Consider the following 19,349-nt stretch of genomic DNA (forward strand, 5'->3'; position numbering starts at 1 on the left):
ACAGGGTCTCCCTGAGTTGCTCAGGGCCTTGCTTTTGCTGAGGCTGGCCTCCAACTTGCGATCCTCCTGCCTCAGCCTCCCAAGCCCCTGGGATGACATGCTATGGGCCACCACACCTGGTTGGACCTGGGATTCGTCGGAGGCTGGTCTGACCCTCATCTCATACGTCTGTCCCCGTTTCCCTCGGGAGGCCACAAAAGCAGGAAAGCCTCCATCTCAGCAGTGACCAGAGACAGATCTAGGTCACACAGGTGGACTGTGGGCACCCAGGCTTCTCATCCGGGTACCCGACTGAGGCACAAAGGCATCCCGAGGACCCACTGTGTGCCTGCCACCACGAAGCAGAAAGAGTCACCAAAGAGCCCTCAGGATACCGTTCCCCCCTGGGGAACCTACAGCCCAGAGAGGGGCAGTGAGTTCCCCCAGGCCACACAGCATTCCCCGAGACAGGACCCAACCCCAGGCCTCTTTTGTCCTGTAGTCTCTGACTCCCTGTCACCAAAGGGGGTGCAGGAGAGGCCTGGGGCTCACAGAGGAGAGACACAGATGGCGGGTTTCAGAATCGGTTTAATGGATCAGGATTCGCACTCTGGCTCTGAGGGTCCCAAAGAGGCCACTTCTCCAAGTTTTCAAAAATAGATCTGATATAAAGACGTTTTAATATTCATAAATAGGTGACGTGAAAAAATCCCCAAATGCAAATGACACCCACCCCCGGGGTCTGGCTGGGCCCCTGCCACCCGCCCTGTCCCGGCCCTGAGGGTGGGCGGGTCCCGCTGGAGAGAGAAACTGAATTCAATATGAATCGGGAGCTTTCTCCTTGCCCCACCCAGGGGCCGGGTCCTGGGGACCGGTCCCCTCCTGGAAGGAGAAAGAAAACCTCTCTGGCATCTCTGGGAGGGTCCCCAGCTCCACTCCTGCTTTGGAGTAGAAAATCCCAGGGGTCCACCCAGACCCGCGGACTCTTCTTCTGCCCGGGCCCCTCTGGCTCCGCCCCCTTCCTGCTGTCCCGGCCCCACCTGCTCCTGGGGTTGGGCACTTTATAAACAAAGAGATTAAAGTGCCCCCAGGCCCTGGGCCCCTGGGAGGCCACCAGGCTGCCCGGAAGGACACGGCAGGTTTTGTGTCACACAGTCCCCACCCTCCTGTACCCAAGCCCAGGTCTCCACTGGACAGAGGCCCAACCCCCAGGGACAGCGAGGCCCCTCCTGGTGGGACCCAGAAGGGCCTGCAGCATGCGGCCTTCGCTGTGGGAAATGGCTCTGGCCAGAGGGTCCTGGGGCAGGGCCCTGGTGACATGTGTCCTGCTGGGTCATTAGTAGCATTTTTTTCTTTCTTTTTTTGGCACCAGGGACTGAACCCAGGGGCCCTGGACCACGGAGCCCCCGTCCCCAGCCCTGTTTCGTGTTTCATTTAGAGACAGGGCCTCGCTGAGCTGCTCAGGACCTGAGTGGCTGAGGCTGGCCTCCACCTTGCCATCCTCCTGCCTCAGCCTCCTGAACAGCTGGGGTGACAGGCGGGCCACCACATCTTGGCTACATACTATTCCTGGCACACCGGGTCCCAGATGCATCTAGGGACCTCTGAGGCAGAAAGACACCCTCAGGGATGGGCACTACCTGCCCTCAGGTAGTACCTGAGCTCTGCCATGACACCCTCCATGTGGCCCTGGCCCAGCCCCTCCCCCCTTCTAGAACCACAGGCCACCCCTGCGCTGGAGCCGGAAACCGGGCCACGAGGCCCCAGGACACCTGCACCTGGCCCCCTAACCTGGGAATGGGGCCAATGCAGACCACAGGCCAGGGCGACAGGGGCCCCACCTCCTGCTTTGGAGTAGAAAATACCAGTGGTCCACCCAGACCTGAGGACTCTTCTTCAGCTCCCGGCCCCTCTGGCTCCGCCCACTTCCTGCTGTCCCTACGTTGGGGCTGAGGCGGCCCAGCCTGGGAGGAACCGCAGGGAAGTGGCCTCAGCTGAAGAGGCAGCGGATTTATGTGGTGGGGGAAGGGGTGTCGGTGCACAAGGAGCTGACACTGGGTCCCAGGTCCCCTCAGTCAGTCACTGAGACCCCTCAGGGTCCCTGATGCTATTTTCCAAGAGGCCCCAGCACCCAGCACAGGTGGAGGGTAAATTTTTTTTTTTTTTGGTCCCAGGGATGGAACCCAGGGGTGCCTCACCACGGAGCCCCGTCCCCAGCCCTTTTTAGATTTTATTTAGCGTCAGGGTCTTCCTGAGTGGCTGAGGCTGGCCTCCAACTTGTGATCCTCCTGCCTCAGCCTCCCAAGCTGCTGGGATGACAGGCTGGGGCCTCCAGGTCCCCCCGACCGTCTTGAGGAGTCCTCCGTCTGTCCTGGCACTGAGGAGGGACCCAGGGCCTCCTGAGCTTCCCTGGCCTCTGAGGCCTGTCCCTGCCTCGTCCCCTACTGGCCAGACTTCTGAGCCAGCACTCAGGGATCAGCTACGGTGTGACCTGAGTGGCCAGTCCCTGGGCCCCAAGCCAACGCACAGTGCCCAGCTGGCCACGGGCCACGACCCCACTCTTGGGCCACCTGACAAGCTCCATGGAAAACCAGAAAAACCCGAGGTCCTGATAAGGCAGGAGCCAGGCCCGGGGTGTGGGGCCTGGGGCTGGCAGTGCAGGAGGAAGGGCAGCCCGAGGGATGAGTCCAGTTGGCTGCCCAGGTCATCTTGCTCTCTGGGCTCCAGACAGAGGCTCCAGAGGGATTTGGAAGGTTCCGGAATGATCTAGAAATTTCCGGAATGATCTGGAAGGTTCCAGAATGATCTGGAAGGTTCTGGGATGATCTAGAAGAAGCTAGGGGGGCAGCCATCTGCTGGGCAGAAGGTGGTCACAGGTTGGACCTCGGCCCCTTTCCCACTGTGGTGGCCCTGCGGGGCTCAGGCCAGTCTTGGCATGTGAAGGACGGGCTCCCACCTGCCCTGGGCTCCTGCTCCTGCCGGATCACAGGGTGGCGGGTCACAGGGTGGCCCCCGCGGCTCCCCCAGCTCTGGAAGGTGCCAGGGGGGCGGAGGGGGACGGAGGCCGGTCAGCAGCCACAGCCCCAGCCCTCGGCCACGTCCTTGCTGTCCAGTTGGATGTGGTCGCTGCTCTTCTCGCTGAACAAGGGGCCACCGTGCCGCATGATGAGCTCCGTGGCCACCCTGAGGAAGGCCTCCTCCACGTTGCGCGAGTCCTTGGCCGAGGTCTCGATGGCGCACAGGATGTCGTAGTGCCGGGCCAGGCTCTGGGCCTCGGCCAGCGGCACCTCCCGGAGCTCAGCCAGGTCCGCCTTGTTCCCTGGGGGGAGACGTGGGGCAGTGAGCGGGCCCAAGGCCACCTGAGCAGGGCCGTCCTTGTCACCCACCTCACCCAGGCCCAGAGCCTTGGGGTCAGGGACCACAGACACGGCCTCTAAATCGAGGAGCCTCAGTAAACCCTTCCCCCTGAGCTGTCCTGTGGAGTCAGTCAGTCAACAATCTTTCTTAAAACGGCCTTTTTAATTCTAACCTTTTTTTGGTGGCACTGGGCCACCAAGCTAGGACATGGCCCTTTCCGTACCTATTCATATATTTATTTTTATTGTGAGGTGGGGTTTGCTAAGTCGCTTAGGGCCTCGTTAACCCTCAAAGGGTGGCTGCCCTCCAGGGAGGTGGCTGGCACCCTAGGTTCTTCCACATCATTCTGGAACCTTCTAGATCATTCTGGAACCTGCTAGATCATTCCAGAACCGTCCAGATCATTCTGGAACCTTCCAGATAATTCCAAAACACCTTATTTGAAAGACAGGGCCTCACCATGTAGCCTCAAGTGATCCTCCTGCCTTGGCCTCCTGAGGCAACAGAGGCCACTGTACCTGGCCACCTGATTTAAGCTGATTGATGGGTGATGGATGGTGCAGGGGATGGAATTCAGGGAAATTCTGCACCTGAGCTAACCCCAGGCCCTTGTTCAGTCGTTTTAAGACAGGGTCTTGGTAAAATGTAGAGGCTGGCCTCCAACTTGCAATCCTCTCGCCTCAGCCTCCTGAGTCACTGGGACTACAGGCGTGGACACTGGGCCTGACGGGTCCTATGACTTGAACATGGTTTGTCCTCACACCAACTCAGGATGCGGTTTATGACCCGTGAGGTTCTCACAGGGTAGAAACAATCCAATTGCAGTGTTCACAAGGGGTGGCCACAGCGAGTAGATATGGCCATCAGGGAGGAGCCCCGAGATGGAATCCTGATTCATAAAACCAGAGAGATAAGGCAAGTCGCCTGCTGCGCGTGACCGTGACGGGGCTCTGCCAGCAACAAGGCCATCTGCAGAAACAGCCCGTTGGCCTTGGACCTCTAGAACTAGGAGCCAAGGTAAACCTCCTCTCTCTCTCTCTCTCTCTGGTCCCAGGGGTGCTTAACCCCTGAGCCCCATCCCCAGCCCTTTTCATATTTTATTTAGAGACAGGGTCTCGCTGAGTTGCTCAGGGCCTAAGTTGCTGAGGCTGGCCTCCACCTTGTGATCCTCCTGCCTCAGCCTCCCGAGCTGCTGGGATGTCAGTCCCCAAGCCACTGAGCAAGACCCTGTCTCAAAATTAAAAACAGAAGGAAGGAGGGGTGGTTCGGCGGTAAAGGCTCCTGGGTTCAATCCGGGAACTAGAAAAGGGGGCGGGGCAAAGACGGTCTGTGGCCCCCAGGCCCCGCCCCGCCCCGCGCTCACCGATCAGCAGCTGCACGATGTTGGCGCCTGCGTACTTCCGCACGTCCTCGATCCAGTGAGGGACAGACAGGAAAGAGCTCCGCTTGGTGATGTCGTAGGCCAGGATGGCGCCATTGGCGCTGCGGTAGTAGCTCTGGGTGATGGTGCGGAAGCGCTCCTGGCCGGCCGTGTCCCAGATCTGCAGCTGTGGGGAGAAGGGTGCCTGAATGGGGGGGTTGCTGAGCACAGGGACAGGGAGGGGGACCCACAGAACCAGCCCCCCGCAGATCCACAGGGACAAGCCACCTGAAACCCAGAGAGCAGCGCTTGCTGTCATCCCAAAGGATCGGGAGGCTGAGGCAGGAGGACCGCAAGTTGGAGGCCAGCCTCAGCAACTTAGTGAGACCCTGTCTCTAAATAGCACATCAAAAGGGCTGGGGACGGGGCTCAGGAGTTCAATCCCCAGGATCAATAAATGAACAAATAAGGAAACATAAATTCACTAAATGATTGAGTTAAAAGCCAGATATCAGATTAAAAAAGACAAGACCCAAATAAATATATGCCATCCACCAAGATATGCTGTAAGGATACAAATAGGAAGAAAGGACATGAATTATACATAAATATAAAATATCCATGAGAAAGTATGTAAATGATATACTATAATTTCAGGCCAAGGAGCCATTCCAAATAAAGAGCTACAAGAAATAAATGACATTTAATATTGGGGAGGCTGAGTCAGGAGGATCTCTTCAGCCCAGGAGCTAGAGACCAGCTTGGGCAGCACAGCAAGACCGAATCTCACAACCAAACTAAAGATAATGACAAAAGGGTCTTTTATCAGAGACACAATGGTACCAAGCTGTGCGCATCTCATACAGTCTAATGACAGTTTTAAATTTCTTAAAGAAAAAAAAAAGTATGCAAATAAAGGGAAAAATAAGTCCAAAAATGTAGTTGAAGATTTTGACACCCCTTTCAGAAAAATTGACAGGTGCCCTTCAACAGATGAATGGATAAAGAAACTGGGGTCCATATACACAGTGGAATATTACACAGCCATCAAGAAGAATGAAATGACGGCATTTGATGGTACATGGTACATGGACGGAGCTAGAGATGATCACGCTGAGTGAAATAAGCCAGTCCCCCAAAACCAAAGGCTGAGTGTCCTCTCTGATTGTGAATGATGGTGCTCATTCACAATGGGGGGGATAGCAGGATGACAAGTGTCTAAGCAACACTCTTGACTCAGTCTTGACATTTCTAGAACAAAACATCCAACCCTGCACAAGGGCACATCTTTTTTCAAGTAGACGTGACATGTTCACCAAGACCAGCTCCCCGATGGGGTCATCCAGTAAGATGTCCACTCTTAACAGAAGATGATCCTGACTGCAAAACAATTAAAACAGCCATGTGCGGTGGTGCACGCCCATAAGCCCAGTGACTTGGGAGGCTGAGGGAGGAGGATTGCAAGTTGGAGGCCAGCCTCCACAACTTAGGGAGCCCCTAAGCAACTCAGTGAGACCCTGTCTCTAAATAAAAAAATAAAAAGGGCAAAGGGCTGGGGACGTGCCTTATGGTCTGGAAGCCCTGGGTTCAATCCTTGGTGCTGAAATAATAATAATAACAACAACAATAATAATAATACAAGTCCACTGGAGAGTGATAAGAAAAACCAAGCAGAGACAGAGACAGGAGCTGTGCATTCTGGGAGAGACAGGAGCTGTGCATTCTGGGAGGAGTGAACCTCAGGATGGCCCCCCTGACATACCCACTGGACAGAGAGGGAGCCCAGAGAACATTCTGGAAAGGAGGCAGTCCCAAGGCCCTGCGGTCATTTGGAGCATGTGGAGGGTTCACGAGGTGCATCTGGTCCTTACTGGGGTGGGGTCGAGGTGATGGAGCCCTTGGAGGGGAGTGACAGGGGTGTCCCCTAGATGGGAACCCAGGTAACTCCTATTGTCAGAGGAAGCCGGACACTTCTCAGCTCGGGCCTCCTGTCTCATTGTGTGATCTCTCCCCTTCAAAAGCCTTCCCCCCACCCCACCTTCCCGTGATGCCATCTGGCATGACATGAGGTGGCCAAGGGGGTGTCAAGCTGAGCAGATGCTGCTGTCACGCTTCGCAATACTGAAGACCATGAGGCACATGAACCTTTTTGCTCTATAAGGTATCTGGCCTCGGGCACTTCGTTATAGCAACGGAAAATGGGCTAATGTGTCCCCTGGGGCAGAGACCGTGACTGGTACATTCAAAGAAAGCAAAAAGAATTGTTTGGATCAGAGTAAAGAGAAGGACAGCAACAGAGTGACACAGAAATACGCAGAAAAATGGATCTTGGAGACCCTCAAGGAAGGACTTTGGCCTATATATTCTGAGCTACTGGGGAGGTTCCTCTCTTTTTATTTTTTGGTATCCAGAATTGAACGCAGAGACACTTAACCCCTGAGCCCGGTCCCCAGCCCTTTTTATTTTTTATTTAGAGACAGGGTCTCGCTGAGTTGCTGGAGGCCTGGCTAGGTGGCTGAGGCTGGCCTCCACCTTGCGATCCTCCTGCCTCAGCCTCCCAAGCTGCTAAGATTACAGGCTGTGGGCCACTGCCCCTGGCTTCAATTGAATATTTCAAAGCAACTCCCAGAGAGGACTTTGGATTGTTTCCAACACAAAGAAATGACACATGTGTGACGTGGTCCCTATGCCCATGACCTGGATCTCATCATTACACAATATATAAACATGAACAGAAAATCAACAAGCACAGTTTTAAAAATACAAGTTAATTTAAAAAGAAAACTAAAAGTAAGGTAAAATAAAAATGCAAAACAAATAAACAAACAAATAACTACAGACCAGGGAATCTAGGTCACCCTGTGGCTGTGACATGGGCAGGGACAGAGGAGATATTTGGAGAATCCAGGACCTGGGGTTCTCACCCTCACCACCCCCTGCAAATGAGAGCAAAATGGGCAGTGGCTGCTCTGGACCCCGACAGGCCCGAGATCGTGACCCCATTCTGTCACAAGCTTTGTGTGTCTGGGCCACAACCTAATTCAGTTTTTCATCTGTCAATAAAGGGACCATTAGGGTCACAGCTAACACAATCAAATGGCTGGAGCTCGCATACAAAAGGGGCCTGATAAATGCATCCATTCTACAATCTTTATGGAGCCACTGTAATTTTGAGGCCAGTGTTTTTAATGTATAATGTAAAAATAAATCGATTTGAGGTGCCCGGGCCCGGTGGCGCACACACCTGGAATCCCTGCAACTCGGGAGGCTGAGGCAGGAGGATCGCAAGGTTGAGGCCAGCCTCTGCAATGTCTCAAAGATTAAAAAGGGCTGGGGAGGAGGCTCAGCAGTGAAGAAGCACTGAGGCAGGGGAATGAGGTGTAAACAGCACCCATTTTAGCAAGGGCAAGAATGCAAATGGAAACTTCTGGAAGGTGATAACAGACACTCAGAAGAAGGTAAAGGCCACCGTACTTGGCCCTGGATGGTCAGGGAAGGTGATAAGAAGCCAATTTTTTTTTAATGGTCCCAGGGATGGAACCCAGGGGTGCTTTACCACTGAGCCCCGTCCCCAGCCCTTTCGATTTTTTTATGTTGAGACAGAGTCTGGCTGAGATGCTGAGGCGGGCACACCTGTCATCCCAGCCACTGGGGAGGCCGAGGCAGGAGGATCGCAAGGTGGAGGCCAGCCTCAGCCACTTAGCGAGGCCCTGAGCAACTCAGGGAGACCCTGCCTCTAAATAAAATATAAAAAGGGCTGGGGACGGGGCTCAGGGCCCCAAGTTCAATACCCAGGACCCCCCCAAAAAGCCCAGAGCCCCCCTCTGTCCCTCCAGAAGGAAACAGAGAGGAATTTATCTGAAGTCTCTCTCCTGAGCTCTGAGGCAGGGAGTGGAAAGTTCTCTGCGTCTTTAAATCAAAAAAGGGACCTTGGACAAGTGAGTTCTCAGGACAAACACTGAAACGGTCACAATGACCCAAATTCAAGTTCCTGAGCTATTTTTCATGGCGTCTTGGGATGTGGAGAGAACAACCCGGGGGTGGGTGCTGGGCCCCTCCTCTGGGCAGCTGCGCGTCTGTTCTCCAGAGCTGAGGCGCAGGTCAGCACCAGCCACAGACTAAGGGACAAAACAATGATAAGACACCAGGTCTCTAGGGACTTGCTGATGACACCAGCACATGGGCAGCCAGGCAGGCAGACACAGTAGTAAGAGGCGGCCAGGCACAGGGGGCCTCAGTGCGGCCAGTCATGATGTGACAAAGGACCTCAGTACGTGGCCCACAGATCCTGCCTCAGTTGCTCACAAAGGCTGCCGGCTTCCAGCACTCTCGTCTTCATTCCCAGGAAGATAACACTGGCCACCTACCAAAGAGCTTCCACCAGGGCTTCTTCCTGCTGCCAACCGAACACCACACGGACAGGTCTCTGGACACCAGGGGGAAACACTTGGGGATCAGGAGCCCTCCAAGGAAACTCAGCCCAGTTCCTGTCCACTGGGGCAGGAGGGTACCAAGTGAACAATAGGAGGTGGCAAGCTCCTCCCAGTTTTTTTTTTTCTTGGTCCTGGGGATTGAACCCAGGGGAGCTAACCACTGAGCCCTATCCCAACCCTATTTTGCATTTTATTTAGAGACGGGGTCTCGCTGAGTTGCTCAGGGCCTCGCTAAGTGGCTGAGGCTGGCCTCCACCTTGTGATCCTCCTGCCTCAGCCTCCTGAGCTGCAGTGACTACAGGTTCCTCCCCCCCCCAAAGCCCTGGCCTCCTCTGCACAGCAACTCACCCACCCTCAGGGCCTCACCAAGCCCACACATTCCTGTAGCTCTGGGCAGTGCTGACTGCCGGGTCCCCTAGGGTCCTGTAGCACATCTCCACTACAATCCTGGCAACCCAGGGCCTGGCTTTGCAGGGACAGGCCACATTGTCAACACTCGGTCCTGCCGTCACCACAATAAACCTAAGTGAACTTGTCAGGCACGTGGTCTGATGCTTGGCTTGGAAATACCAGTCACCACGGCAACGGCACTAACAGTATCACATGATCGGCGCCTGTTTACACATCTGTCTCCCCATCCAGAGGTGAGCCCCGAAGAACAGGGTCTGCCTCGGATTTACCTTTTTTTTTGGTGCTGGGGATTGAATCCAGGGCTGCTTAACCCCTGAGCCACCTCCCCAGCCCTTGTCATATTTTATTTAGAGACAGGATCTTGCTGAGTTGCTGAGGCTGGCCTCCAAATTGCCATCCTCCTGCCTCAGCCTCCCCAGCCACTGGGATTCCAGGGCAGCACCCCTGGTTCCTGAGTTCTCTTCCCTTTTAATTCCATTTCAACTTGCTTGAGGCTCTGGAGAGGAAAAAAAGATCACTTCAAGGACCTTCCTTACCCCCCACCTCACTGGGATGGAATCTAGGGTCTCCCTGACCCCAAGGCTATGGATCTTTTTACTCCAAGAAACAAATTCCAAAAAGCAAAGAGGAATCTTTGAAAATAAAAAGAAATGAAACTGAGCGCGGTGCTGTACACCTGTCATCCCAGCGACTTGGGAGGCTGAGGCAGGAGGATCGCAAGGTGGAGGCCAGCCTCAGCCACTTAGCAAGGCCCTGAGCAACTCAGGGAGACCCTGTCTCTAAATAAAATATAAAAAGGGCTGGGGACGGGGCTCAGTGGTTAAGCACCCCTGGGTTCAATCCCTGGGACCAAAAAAATATAAATAAAATAAAAATTTAAAAAATAAAATATACACACACACACACATATATATATAATGATCCAGATAAGTGCTAATCACTGGGGGCAGGGCAAAGTGGGGGGAAGAGAAATAAGAACACAAAAATTAACTTGGACCCTGAAAAAATTATGCTCCAAGAAAAGCCACGGAGTCCCCACCCTGTTGGGAAGTCCAGAGCGAGCCAATCTATAGCGACAGAAAATAGATCAGTTGGTTGCCAGGGGGCCGGAGGAGTGGCATCTGGGAGTGACAGTCCAGTTCTTTTGGGATGATGGAAATACCCTAAAATGGGCTGTGGTGACGTTTGGACAATTCTGTGACCATAGTAACAAACAAGGACAAATCACGGAATTGTACACTGGGTGGAGCGATTTATGGTCTGTGGATCATAGCAATAAAATTTTCTTAAAATTAATATTAATTAATTTTTTTTTGGTCCCAGGGATTGAACCCAGGGGGTCCTCAAGCCCTGAGCCCCGTCCCCAGCCCTTTTTCTATTTTATTTAGAGACAGGGTCTCGCTGAGTGGCTCAGGGCCTCACTTAAGTGGTCGAGGCTGGCCTCCACCTTGCGATCCTCCTGCCTCAGCCTCCAGAGCTGAGATTTGGGATGACAGGCATGTGCGCCCCCACATGCCCCACACCCAGCTAACTGCCCTTTCTTCTGAAAGCCAGAAAATTCAAAATGACAGGTGGGGACGAGGGCCACTTGAGACTGTAAACCAAAGGTCCTGAAATCCAAGGCCCAGGCCCAAGGGCACACACTCTACCTGGGTGGGAGAAGAGATGTGGCCTGTCCCCAGTGAGAATTGAATCAAGGGGAGACACTTGAACAAGGCCAGCCTCAGCTCTGCTCGGGAGGCCCAGTCTAGTGATCTGCAAAACCCAGTTTACATAACAGGCCTTTGTGTCGCCCCAGATAACAGGGACTCAAGAGCCACCAAGACCTTGTAAGGATTTAGAACCAGCTGAGATTTCCTGGGGGGGGGGGGGGGGTGCAGGTGGGAAGGGAAGGGCAAACCCAGACCTGTCCTCTGTGTCACCAGGGAGGACACGGTAACAATAGCAAGAGGATATTAGTGTGCATGATGCATTTTGGGGTTTTATTTACAATAGCATTTTTGGAATACACTAGAAATTCTTCTTTTTAGAGGACACTGTTTAGAAGACAAAGGTAAAAGGGACATCTTTCCTGTTTATCATTTTATTTGAACCATAGAGACACATCCCCAGCCCCTTTTTATTTATTTTGAGACAGGTTCTCACGAAATTGCTGAGGCTGGCCTCAACCTCGCGATCCTCCGGCCTCAGCCTCCCAGGTGACTGGGATACCAGACACTCAGCCCCACACCTAGCTTTTCTGTATACCTTTTAAGTCTTGGAAATTTTGGATTTTGAAACATGCAAGTGGATTTTATCTTCAAAAACAAATCAAGGAGAAACTCTTTAACCCAGGGCCTCACAACCAAGTGACCTGGGCTGAGACCAATGTGCTTTCTTTTTTGGGGGGGTACTGGGTATTGAACCCAGGGGGGGCACTTGATCTATAAGCCCCATCCCCAGCCCTATTCTGTATTTTATTTAGAGACAGGGTCTCACCAAATTGTTTAGGGTCTCCCTAAGTTGCTGAGGCTGGCCTCCAACTTGCTATCCTCCTGCCTCAGCCTCCAGAACTACTGTAATTTCAGGCAGGCGCCCAGTTCTCTGACTCACTTTTTAAGTCCTGGGAGCAAGAGCCAAAGGCATCCATGAGGGTACAAGAAATGACACAGAATCTAGCGGGCAGCCCATGTGAGCTGCCTGTGGCAATCTAAATGTTCTAGTTAATTGATCAAAATCCTGATTCTTTGAGTCAATCCTTACTATGAAAAACTTGATTTCAGAAAAGAAAAAAAAAAAAGCCCCAAGTTTACTTCTCTCAGTAAATGCAATGGCCACAACTGCATTTTTACTGGATTCATTGAACTTTCAGGAATCTTAAGATGGGTGGGGGTGGCACACTTGTAATCCCAGCCGATCTGGGAGGCTGAGGCAGGAGGATCGCAAGTTGGAGGCCAGCCTCAGCAGCTTAGTGAGAGCCTGTTTCAAAATCAAAAAGAACATTTTTTTAAAGGGCTGGGCATGTGGACAGGGATGTAGCTCAGTTGGTAGAGCTCAGTTGGCTGGCATGCACAAGGCCTTGGGTTCAATGTCCAGCACCACAAAAAAAAAAGTGGGGGCGCTGGGCACGTAGCTTGGTAGTAAAGCACCCACAGGTCCAACCTCCAGTACCCAAGCACACAACAAACAAAAAAACCCTCTGCGGAATCAGAAGAGTAATCAAGCACAAAAAATGAGCCCGGGGCTTAGGAACCAGGCCCACCCTGAGTTCAAATCCTGGTTTGGCTTTTTTGACATGCAGGAGACCACGGGTTAGCCAGTCACTCCTTATCTCAGTGGCTCTCTAATAAATATGAACAGATAAACAGTCAAGGACGGAATGTCTGTCTCTGACCACCTGCAGCCCTGTGACTTGAAGGAATAATAATAATAATAATGCCCTCCAGGAGCAGAATATACCTCTAACTGCTTGGGAGGCTGAGGCAGGAGGATCCTAAGTTGGAGGCCAGCCTCAGCAACTTAGCAGAGCCTAAGCAACCCTGTCTCAAAGTAAAATCTAAAAAGGGCTGGGGATGTGGCTCAGGGGTTGAGCACCCCTGGGTTCAATTCCTGGTATTTAAAAAAAAAAAAAAAAGTGTTGGGTACAGGGTTAAATAAATTCTCAGCATCTTCCCCCCGCTAAAAAAAATCAGAAAAAAAAAAATGGGGGCAGCTAGAGATGTAGCTAGGTAGTAGATCACCTCTGTGTCCAATCCCCAGGACTGCAAAAATAAGCCCTTTGAACCTTGGCCCTGTTGGCCTTTACCTCTGACTTTCAAGCCTCAAAGAGCTGGAACACCAGCAGCTGACGTAAGAGTCCTCAAACTCGAACAAAACCCAGCATCAGCAGAATGCGGTGGCCCACAGCTGTCATCCCAGCAGTTTGGGAGGCTGAGGCAGGAGGATCACAAGTTGGAGGCCAGCCTCAGAAACTCGAGAGGCCCTAAGCAACTCAGCGAGACCCTGTCTCTAAATAAAATATAAAAAAGGGCTGGGGATGGGGCTCAGTCAGTAAGTGCCCCTGGGTTCAATCCCTGGTCTACTGTGTGTAAATTAAATGTTTTTTTTTTAAACCCAAATAGCCTTTAAAAATTTTTTTTTAGTTGTAGATGGACACAATACCTTTATTTTATTTATTTCATTGTTATGTGGTGCTGAGGATCAAACCCAGGGTCTCACATGTGCTAGGCAAGCACTCTGCCACTGAGCCACACCCCCAGCCCCTGTATATTACATGTTTTTCTTTTATTTTTATTTTTTGTGGTTCTGGGGATTGAACTCAGGGCCTTGTGCATGCCAGGCAAGCACTCTTCCAACTGACCTACATCCCCAGCCCTTAAATATTAATAAATGGAGTTCAAAAAAAAAAATCACAGCCATGCGCAGTGGGCACTGTAATCCCAGTGACTCAGGAGGCTGAGGCAGGAGGATGGCAAGTTGGAGGCCAGCCTCAGCAACTTTGTGAGGACCTTAGCAACTCAGTGAGACTCTGACTCTAAATAAAATACAAAAAAAAAAAAAAAAAAAGAGGGGAGCTGGGGATGTGGCTCAGTGATTATACACCCCTGGATTCAATCCCCAGGACCAAAAATTAAAAAAATTAAAAAAAATAAAATCTCATTGCTACAGGACACCTCAGAAGTCCTTTCTGGATTAGGAAACACACTGGGGAGAAGAAAAATGACTTCCTCCTGTTGAGTCAGCAGACCCCAGGTCTCCTGGACCTCAAGGACAGGGTTCCCTTAAATTCAATGGCTCAGTTTTAATCTGCACACTCCACAGGGGGCTGGGCTGGGCTTCAGATTTCTCTGACCACAAAAAAAAAAAAAAAAGGTAAGTCATTGCCAAAGGCTTTCCCAGTCCAAACAACCAGACTCTGAGAAGCAGCCCTGCCCTGGGGGGAAGATCAAACTGTTTTGAAGTCCCACAATCAGTTCCTAGCTCAGTGCCCAAAGGCAACTTTGTCCTTTGGGAGATGGTTGGGGACTTAGCTGAGTGGCAGAGAGTGCTTAGCATGCAGAAGGGTTCCAAGGGGAAAAAAAGCAACAATAACAACAATGGAAATGCAAAATAATAATAATAATACTGCTCTCCAGGAGCTGAATATACCTCTAACTGCTTGGGAGGCTGAGGCAGGAGGATCGCAAGTTGGAGGCCAGCCTCAGCAATTTAGCAAGGCTGTAAAGCAACTCAGAGAGACCCTGTCACTAAATAAAATAGAAAAAGGGCTGGGGATGGGGCTCAGGGGTTAAGCACCCCTAGGTTCAATCTCTGTGACCACATAAAACGAAACACACAAGTCGACCACAAGCACTAGCTGCTCTTTGTTGATTGGATGTTCCTGGTGACTCAGTCTGGCTGCTGCCATCATCACCCGGTGCAGACTCAGCCCCAGGGGCACACTCCACCCCCAGGCAGCCCTTCGCACCTTGCCCTCTCCAGACTCCAGAGGAGCTGAGGTCACACAGACCCGGTTGGCTTAACTTTTTCTCCAAGGCAACACCCAGAAATTATCCCAATTTTAACAGAAACAAAGACGTAGTGCTTTAGTATCCTGGCCAAGGACAACACGGAGCAGGCCTAGAGCACCCAGGGGGGCAGAGTCGCCGAGAAACAGGGCTCTGGGGACTCTCATCCACTTCTTGAAAACACAGCTGGGCGTGGTGGCACACACGCCGGTCATCCTTGAGACTCGGGAGGCTGAGGCAGGAGGATCGCAAGGTGGAGGCCAGCCTCAGCCACTTAGGGAGGCCCTGAGCCACTCAGGGAGACCCTGTCTCTAAATAGAATAGAAACAGGGCTGGGGACGGGGGCTAAGTCTTGAGGACCCCCTGGGTTCCATCCCAGGGATCTAGAAAAGAAAGGGAGGAGGGGACACAGCCCCTGCCCTGGGGTTGGGAGTTGTCCCATGAACTTGAGATTTTCAGACAAGGCAGGGGACATCGCTCGGGGCACCGATAGCTCGGGGCAGTTGGAGCGCCCTTTCTGAGCAGGATACCGTCCTGATCTCGGCTCCATTGGGGACGCGGACACTGAGGCGAGGACACTGGGATCTCCCTCCTCCCTATCCTTTATCAGTCCCCCCCCCCCTGGCCAGGACATTGGGGCAGCCACATCCTGCCGGTTGGTCTTGGGGCCACTGCCAGAGCCCGGGTCCTCTCCCCCACCTTCCGGTATCTGTGTGCACTTCTCGGTTTCTGTCGCCTTCCCGCGGGGGATGGGGATGGGGGTGGGGGTGGGGGGGAGGGGACCCGGCGCTGGCCCCGCCCGACCCAGGAAAGTTCCACCGCCACCTCCGGGTCCACAAAGAGGCTGCGGAGGGGGCGTGGCCAGGACCCAAAAAACCAAAAACAATAACAAAGACAACTTTTGGCCTCCGGGTCCCCGGAGCCACGACTTCCTGGTCGCCCCCCGTGCAGAGGGGGACCCGCGGGGTGTCGCAGATCGGGCCGGGCCGCCCAGCAGATGGGGGGGAGGGGGAGCTCCTCGGGCGGTGGAGAGGGGGTCTGTCCCCACGCCCCCGTGGGGTGCCCGATCGGTGCCAGCTGCAGAGCGGGGTGTCGCCCGGCTGTCGCCTGCCACCCGCCAAAGTCGCTCGGGCGCCGGGTTCCTCCCCCCCACCGCACCCCAGGCGGCGGCGCCCACCCGAGCCCTCCCCGGGGCGGCTCTGGGACCCCCGGGGGCGCCCACCTTGACCCTCTTGCCCTGGATCTCCAGCGTCTTCATGGTGAAGTCCACGCCGATGGTGCTGCCCTGGCGCTCGGCGAAGGCGCCCGTCTTGAAGCGCTGCACCACGCACGTCTTGCCCACGCTCGCGTCGCCCACCAGGACCAGCTTGAACAGAAAGTCGTACTGCTCGTCGGGGTCCCCGGGGCCCGGGCCCGCCATGGCCGCCCAGCCCCAAGGGCCGGCGCTCGGACGCTGCGGCCCGTCCGGGCTCTCACGCCGGGCGCGCCCCGGGCTCCGCGCGCTCCAGCCCCGCGGGCCGCTAGGGCGACGTGGAGCCGCCGCGACACCTGAACCGGCGGCCTCGGCCCCGCCCCGAAGACCCGCGGCTTCGGTGCCGCCCCGGAGGACTCGCCTCGCCCGGCCCTCAGCTGGGCTCGCGGCCGCCCTCCGCTCGGCGCTCGGCGAGCCCGCCCCTCAGGACCGCCCCGGCCACGCCTCCGGGCGCGCCTCGGCCCAATGGCTTCGCCCCACCTTCCCATGGCCCCGCCCCGCCAAGACTCCGCCCCCAGCGCCGCTCTTTCCCCTCAGCCGCGCTCCACTCCTAGCTCCCCGACTCCGCCCCCTTCCGACTCCGCCCCCAGCGGCGCTCTTTCCCTCAGCAGCGCTCCATCCCCCAGCACCCCGACTCCGCCCCCAACACTCCGACTCCGCCCCCAGCGCCGATCTTTCCCTCAGCAGCGCTCCCACCCCAACACCACGACTCCGCCCCCTCCCGACTCCGCCCCCAGCGCCGCTCTTTCCCTCAGCAGCGCTCCACTCCCAGCACCCCGACTCCGCCCCCAACACTCCGACTCCGCTCCCAGAGCCGCTCTTTCCCTCAGAAGCGCTCCGCCCCCAACACTCCGACTCCGCCCCCAGCGCCGCTCTTTCCCTCAGAAGCGCTCCACACCCAGCTCCCCGACTCCGCCCCCTTCCGACTCTATCCCCAGCGCCGCTCTTTCGCTCAGCAGCGCTCCACCCCCCCAGCACCCGACTCCGCCCCCTTCCGACTCCGCTCCCAGCGCTGCTCTTTCCCTCAGCAGAACTCCGCCCCCAACACTCCGACTCCGCCCCCAGCGCCGCTCTTTCCCTCAGCAGCGCTCCATCCCCCAGCACCACGACTCCGCCCCCTTCCGACTTCGTCCCCAGCGCCCGAGTTTCCCTCAGCAGCGCTCCGCCCCCAGCCCCCGACTCCGCCCCCTTCAGACTCCACCCCCAGCGCCCGCTCTTTCCCTCCGGCAGCGCTCAGCACCCCGACTCCGCCCCCTTCCGACTCCGCCCCCCAGCGCCTCTCTTTCCCTCAGCAGCGCTCCGCCCCCAGCACTCCGACTCCGCCCCCAGCGCCGCTCTTTCCCTCAGCAGCGCTTCTCCCCCAGCACCCGCATGACTCCGCCCACAGCATCCCGACTCCGCCTTCGGTACCCTCCTGACTCCGCCCACAGCATCCCGACCCCGCCCTTGGAACGGCGTCCCGGAAGTCCGCCCGCTCCTCCCCGTAGCCACGATGAGTCCCGCCCACCAGGCAGGCCCCGCCCACATCCTGCTCGCGGCTTCGCCCCCAGCCCCAGGGGGAGCCCAGGGCCGCCCGGGGCCCTCCATCCCCTGCACCCGCCACGCCCTGTCCGCCAGTCCCGACCCCAGGTCCTCCGCCCAGCCTCCCTCTCCCCCGGGCCTCCGCCAGCCTGCTCGGGCTCCCCTACCCACTGGCCTCCCAGCCCCGGGCAGGAGGGGGCCTGTCTGCCCAGTCCTGGATCCCAAGGGCCTTCTGCACAGTGGGTCCCCGCGGAAGGGGACAGCCAGACCCGCTGTCCTAGTGACAGCGCAGAAAGGCAGGGCTGGCCTGGGGACCGGGGATCCCAGAGAAATGTGACCCAAGCATCTGTAAGAAGACCCCTCAAGGGCTTCCCAGCTGCAAGGGACAGGGACCCAGTTCAAGGACACCGCCACCAGCCCAGGACCCCTGCCACCCTGCCCCCCGCAGCCTTCCTGGGGGGTGCAGAGCAGGCAAAGGCCAAGCCCAGGAAGGAGGCCGAGGGTTGTTTGTTCTGAGACGTTGAAGTCCCCTCCCTGAGAATCAGCCAATAGGTCCAGATGGAAGACCCCAGAGTCACTGGAAAGCCATCTGAGGTCCTCACTCGGGGACCTCAGGTGGGAGAGGGGAACTAGAGCTTCAGGAAGTGGCCTCCATTCCAAATAGGAGGCTGAGGGCATGGGAGGGAAGGTTTTGGCACCTGCTGGGGTGGCCCTGGGAGGTGGGGCACAGCTCCCACCCCAAGTGGAGTGGAAGATCAGGAGCCAGGAGGAGGGAGGCATGGGTGGCAGAGGAGGGACAGAGGGTGGGCAGTGGCTAGCTGGATCCTACCTTGCCCTGACCTAGAATTGTTGGGGGACGGGAAAGGAGCGCCCTGATCTGGGTGTGGTGACACACATCTGTAATCCCTACTGCTGGGGAGGCTGAGGCAGGAGGATCGAAAGTTGGAGGCCAGCCTCAGCAATTTAGAGAGACCCTAAACCACTCAATGAGACCCTGTCTCTAAATAAAATATAAAAAGGGCTGGGGACGGGGCTCAGGGGTTAACTTAATCCCTGGTACCAAAAATTTTTTAAAAAAAGAAAAAATTGAACACTTTTAAAGCTAGTAAGCAGGTGTGGAGGTGAGAGGGCTAAGTAAATGATGACTATTGGCGTCACTGTCACATGCTGGAACCATCTCAGCTAATAAATGGGGCCTGTAACCACAATGGTACGTGGATCACAACTCCCCCAAGTGGAAAATCGGTCATTATTTTCTGATTTTCTGCAGTCACCATTATTAAAGATAAAGAGCCTATCACAATATCGCCCAGATTTCATTTCTGTGGCCAGGGCCAGATCTATGGGACTTTCATTAGAAATAAAAATGAAAAAATTCCACAAAGACCACCAGACACCACACCTGATGTACAGTGTCATCAGCACAAGAAATTTGATTTTTTTTCTTATTTTTGGTACTAGGGCTTGAACCCAGGGGGGTGCCTAACCCCTGAGCCCCGTCCCCAGCCCTTTTTCTATTTTATTTAGAGACAGGGTCTCGCTGAGTTGCT

At 55.1% G+C, this 19,349-nt stretch overlaps 2 protein-coding genes across 2 annotated transcripts; one reads left to right on the top strand and one right to left on the bottom strand.

Moving 5' to 3' along the window:
- Positions 1-549: 549 nt before the first annotated feature.
- Positions 550-16,637, bottom strand: Rab43 (RAB43, member RAS oncogene family). The gene is made up of 3 exons (XM_046466972.2): positions 16,249-16,637; positions 4,700-4,883; positions 550-3,298 (listed from the first exon to the last, which is right to left on the bottom strand). The coding sequence occupies exons 1-3, from the start codon at positions 16,444-16,446 to the stop codon at positions 3,048-3,050; spliced, it is 633 nt and encodes a 210-aa protein (XP_046322928.1). The 5' UTR covers positions 16,447-16,637; the 3' UTR covers positions 550-3,047.
- Positions 16,638-16,743: 106 nt separating this feature from the next.
- On the top strand, positions 16,744-18,315 carry LOC124108512 (basic proline-rich protein-like). Its single transcript, XM_046466978.1, has one exon. It carries the CDS (start codon positions 16,744-16,746, stop codon positions 18,313-18,315), a length of 1,572 nt encoding a protein of 523 aa, XP_046322934.1.
- The last annotated feature ends 1,034 nt before the right edge of the window (positions 18,316-19,349 follow it).

Source organism: Marmota monax, unplaced genomic scaffold (genome assembly GCF_021218885.2).
Source record: "Marmota monax isolate L192 unplaced genomic scaffold, Marmota_monax_Labrador192_F-V1.1 WCK01_AAM20220418_F8-fsc00249, whole genome shotgun sequence".
NCBI classification, from domain to species: domain Eukaryota; kingdom Metazoa; phylum Chordata; class Mammalia; order Rodentia; family Sciuridae; genus Marmota; species Marmota monax.

Bases quoted from the DNA above. Each gene is read 5' to 3' on its own strand.
- LOC124108512 (XM_046466978.1), top strand. From the start codon at position 16,744: ATGGCTTCGCCCCACCTTCCCATGGCCCCGCCCCGCCAAGACTCCGCC.
- Rab43 (XM_046466972.2), bottom strand. From the start codon at position 16,446: ATGGCGGGCCCGGGCCCCGGGGACCCCGACGAGCAGTACGACTTTCTG. The intron at 4,884-16,248 runs GTGGGCGCCCCC...TTCTCCCCACAG, and splicing joins TCCAGGGCAAGAGGGTCAAG to CTGCAGATCTGGGACACGGC. The intron at 3,299-4,699 runs GTGAGCGCGGGG...GTCTCCCCCCAG, and splicing joins CATCGTGCAGCTGCTGATCG to GGAACAAGGCGGACCTGGCT.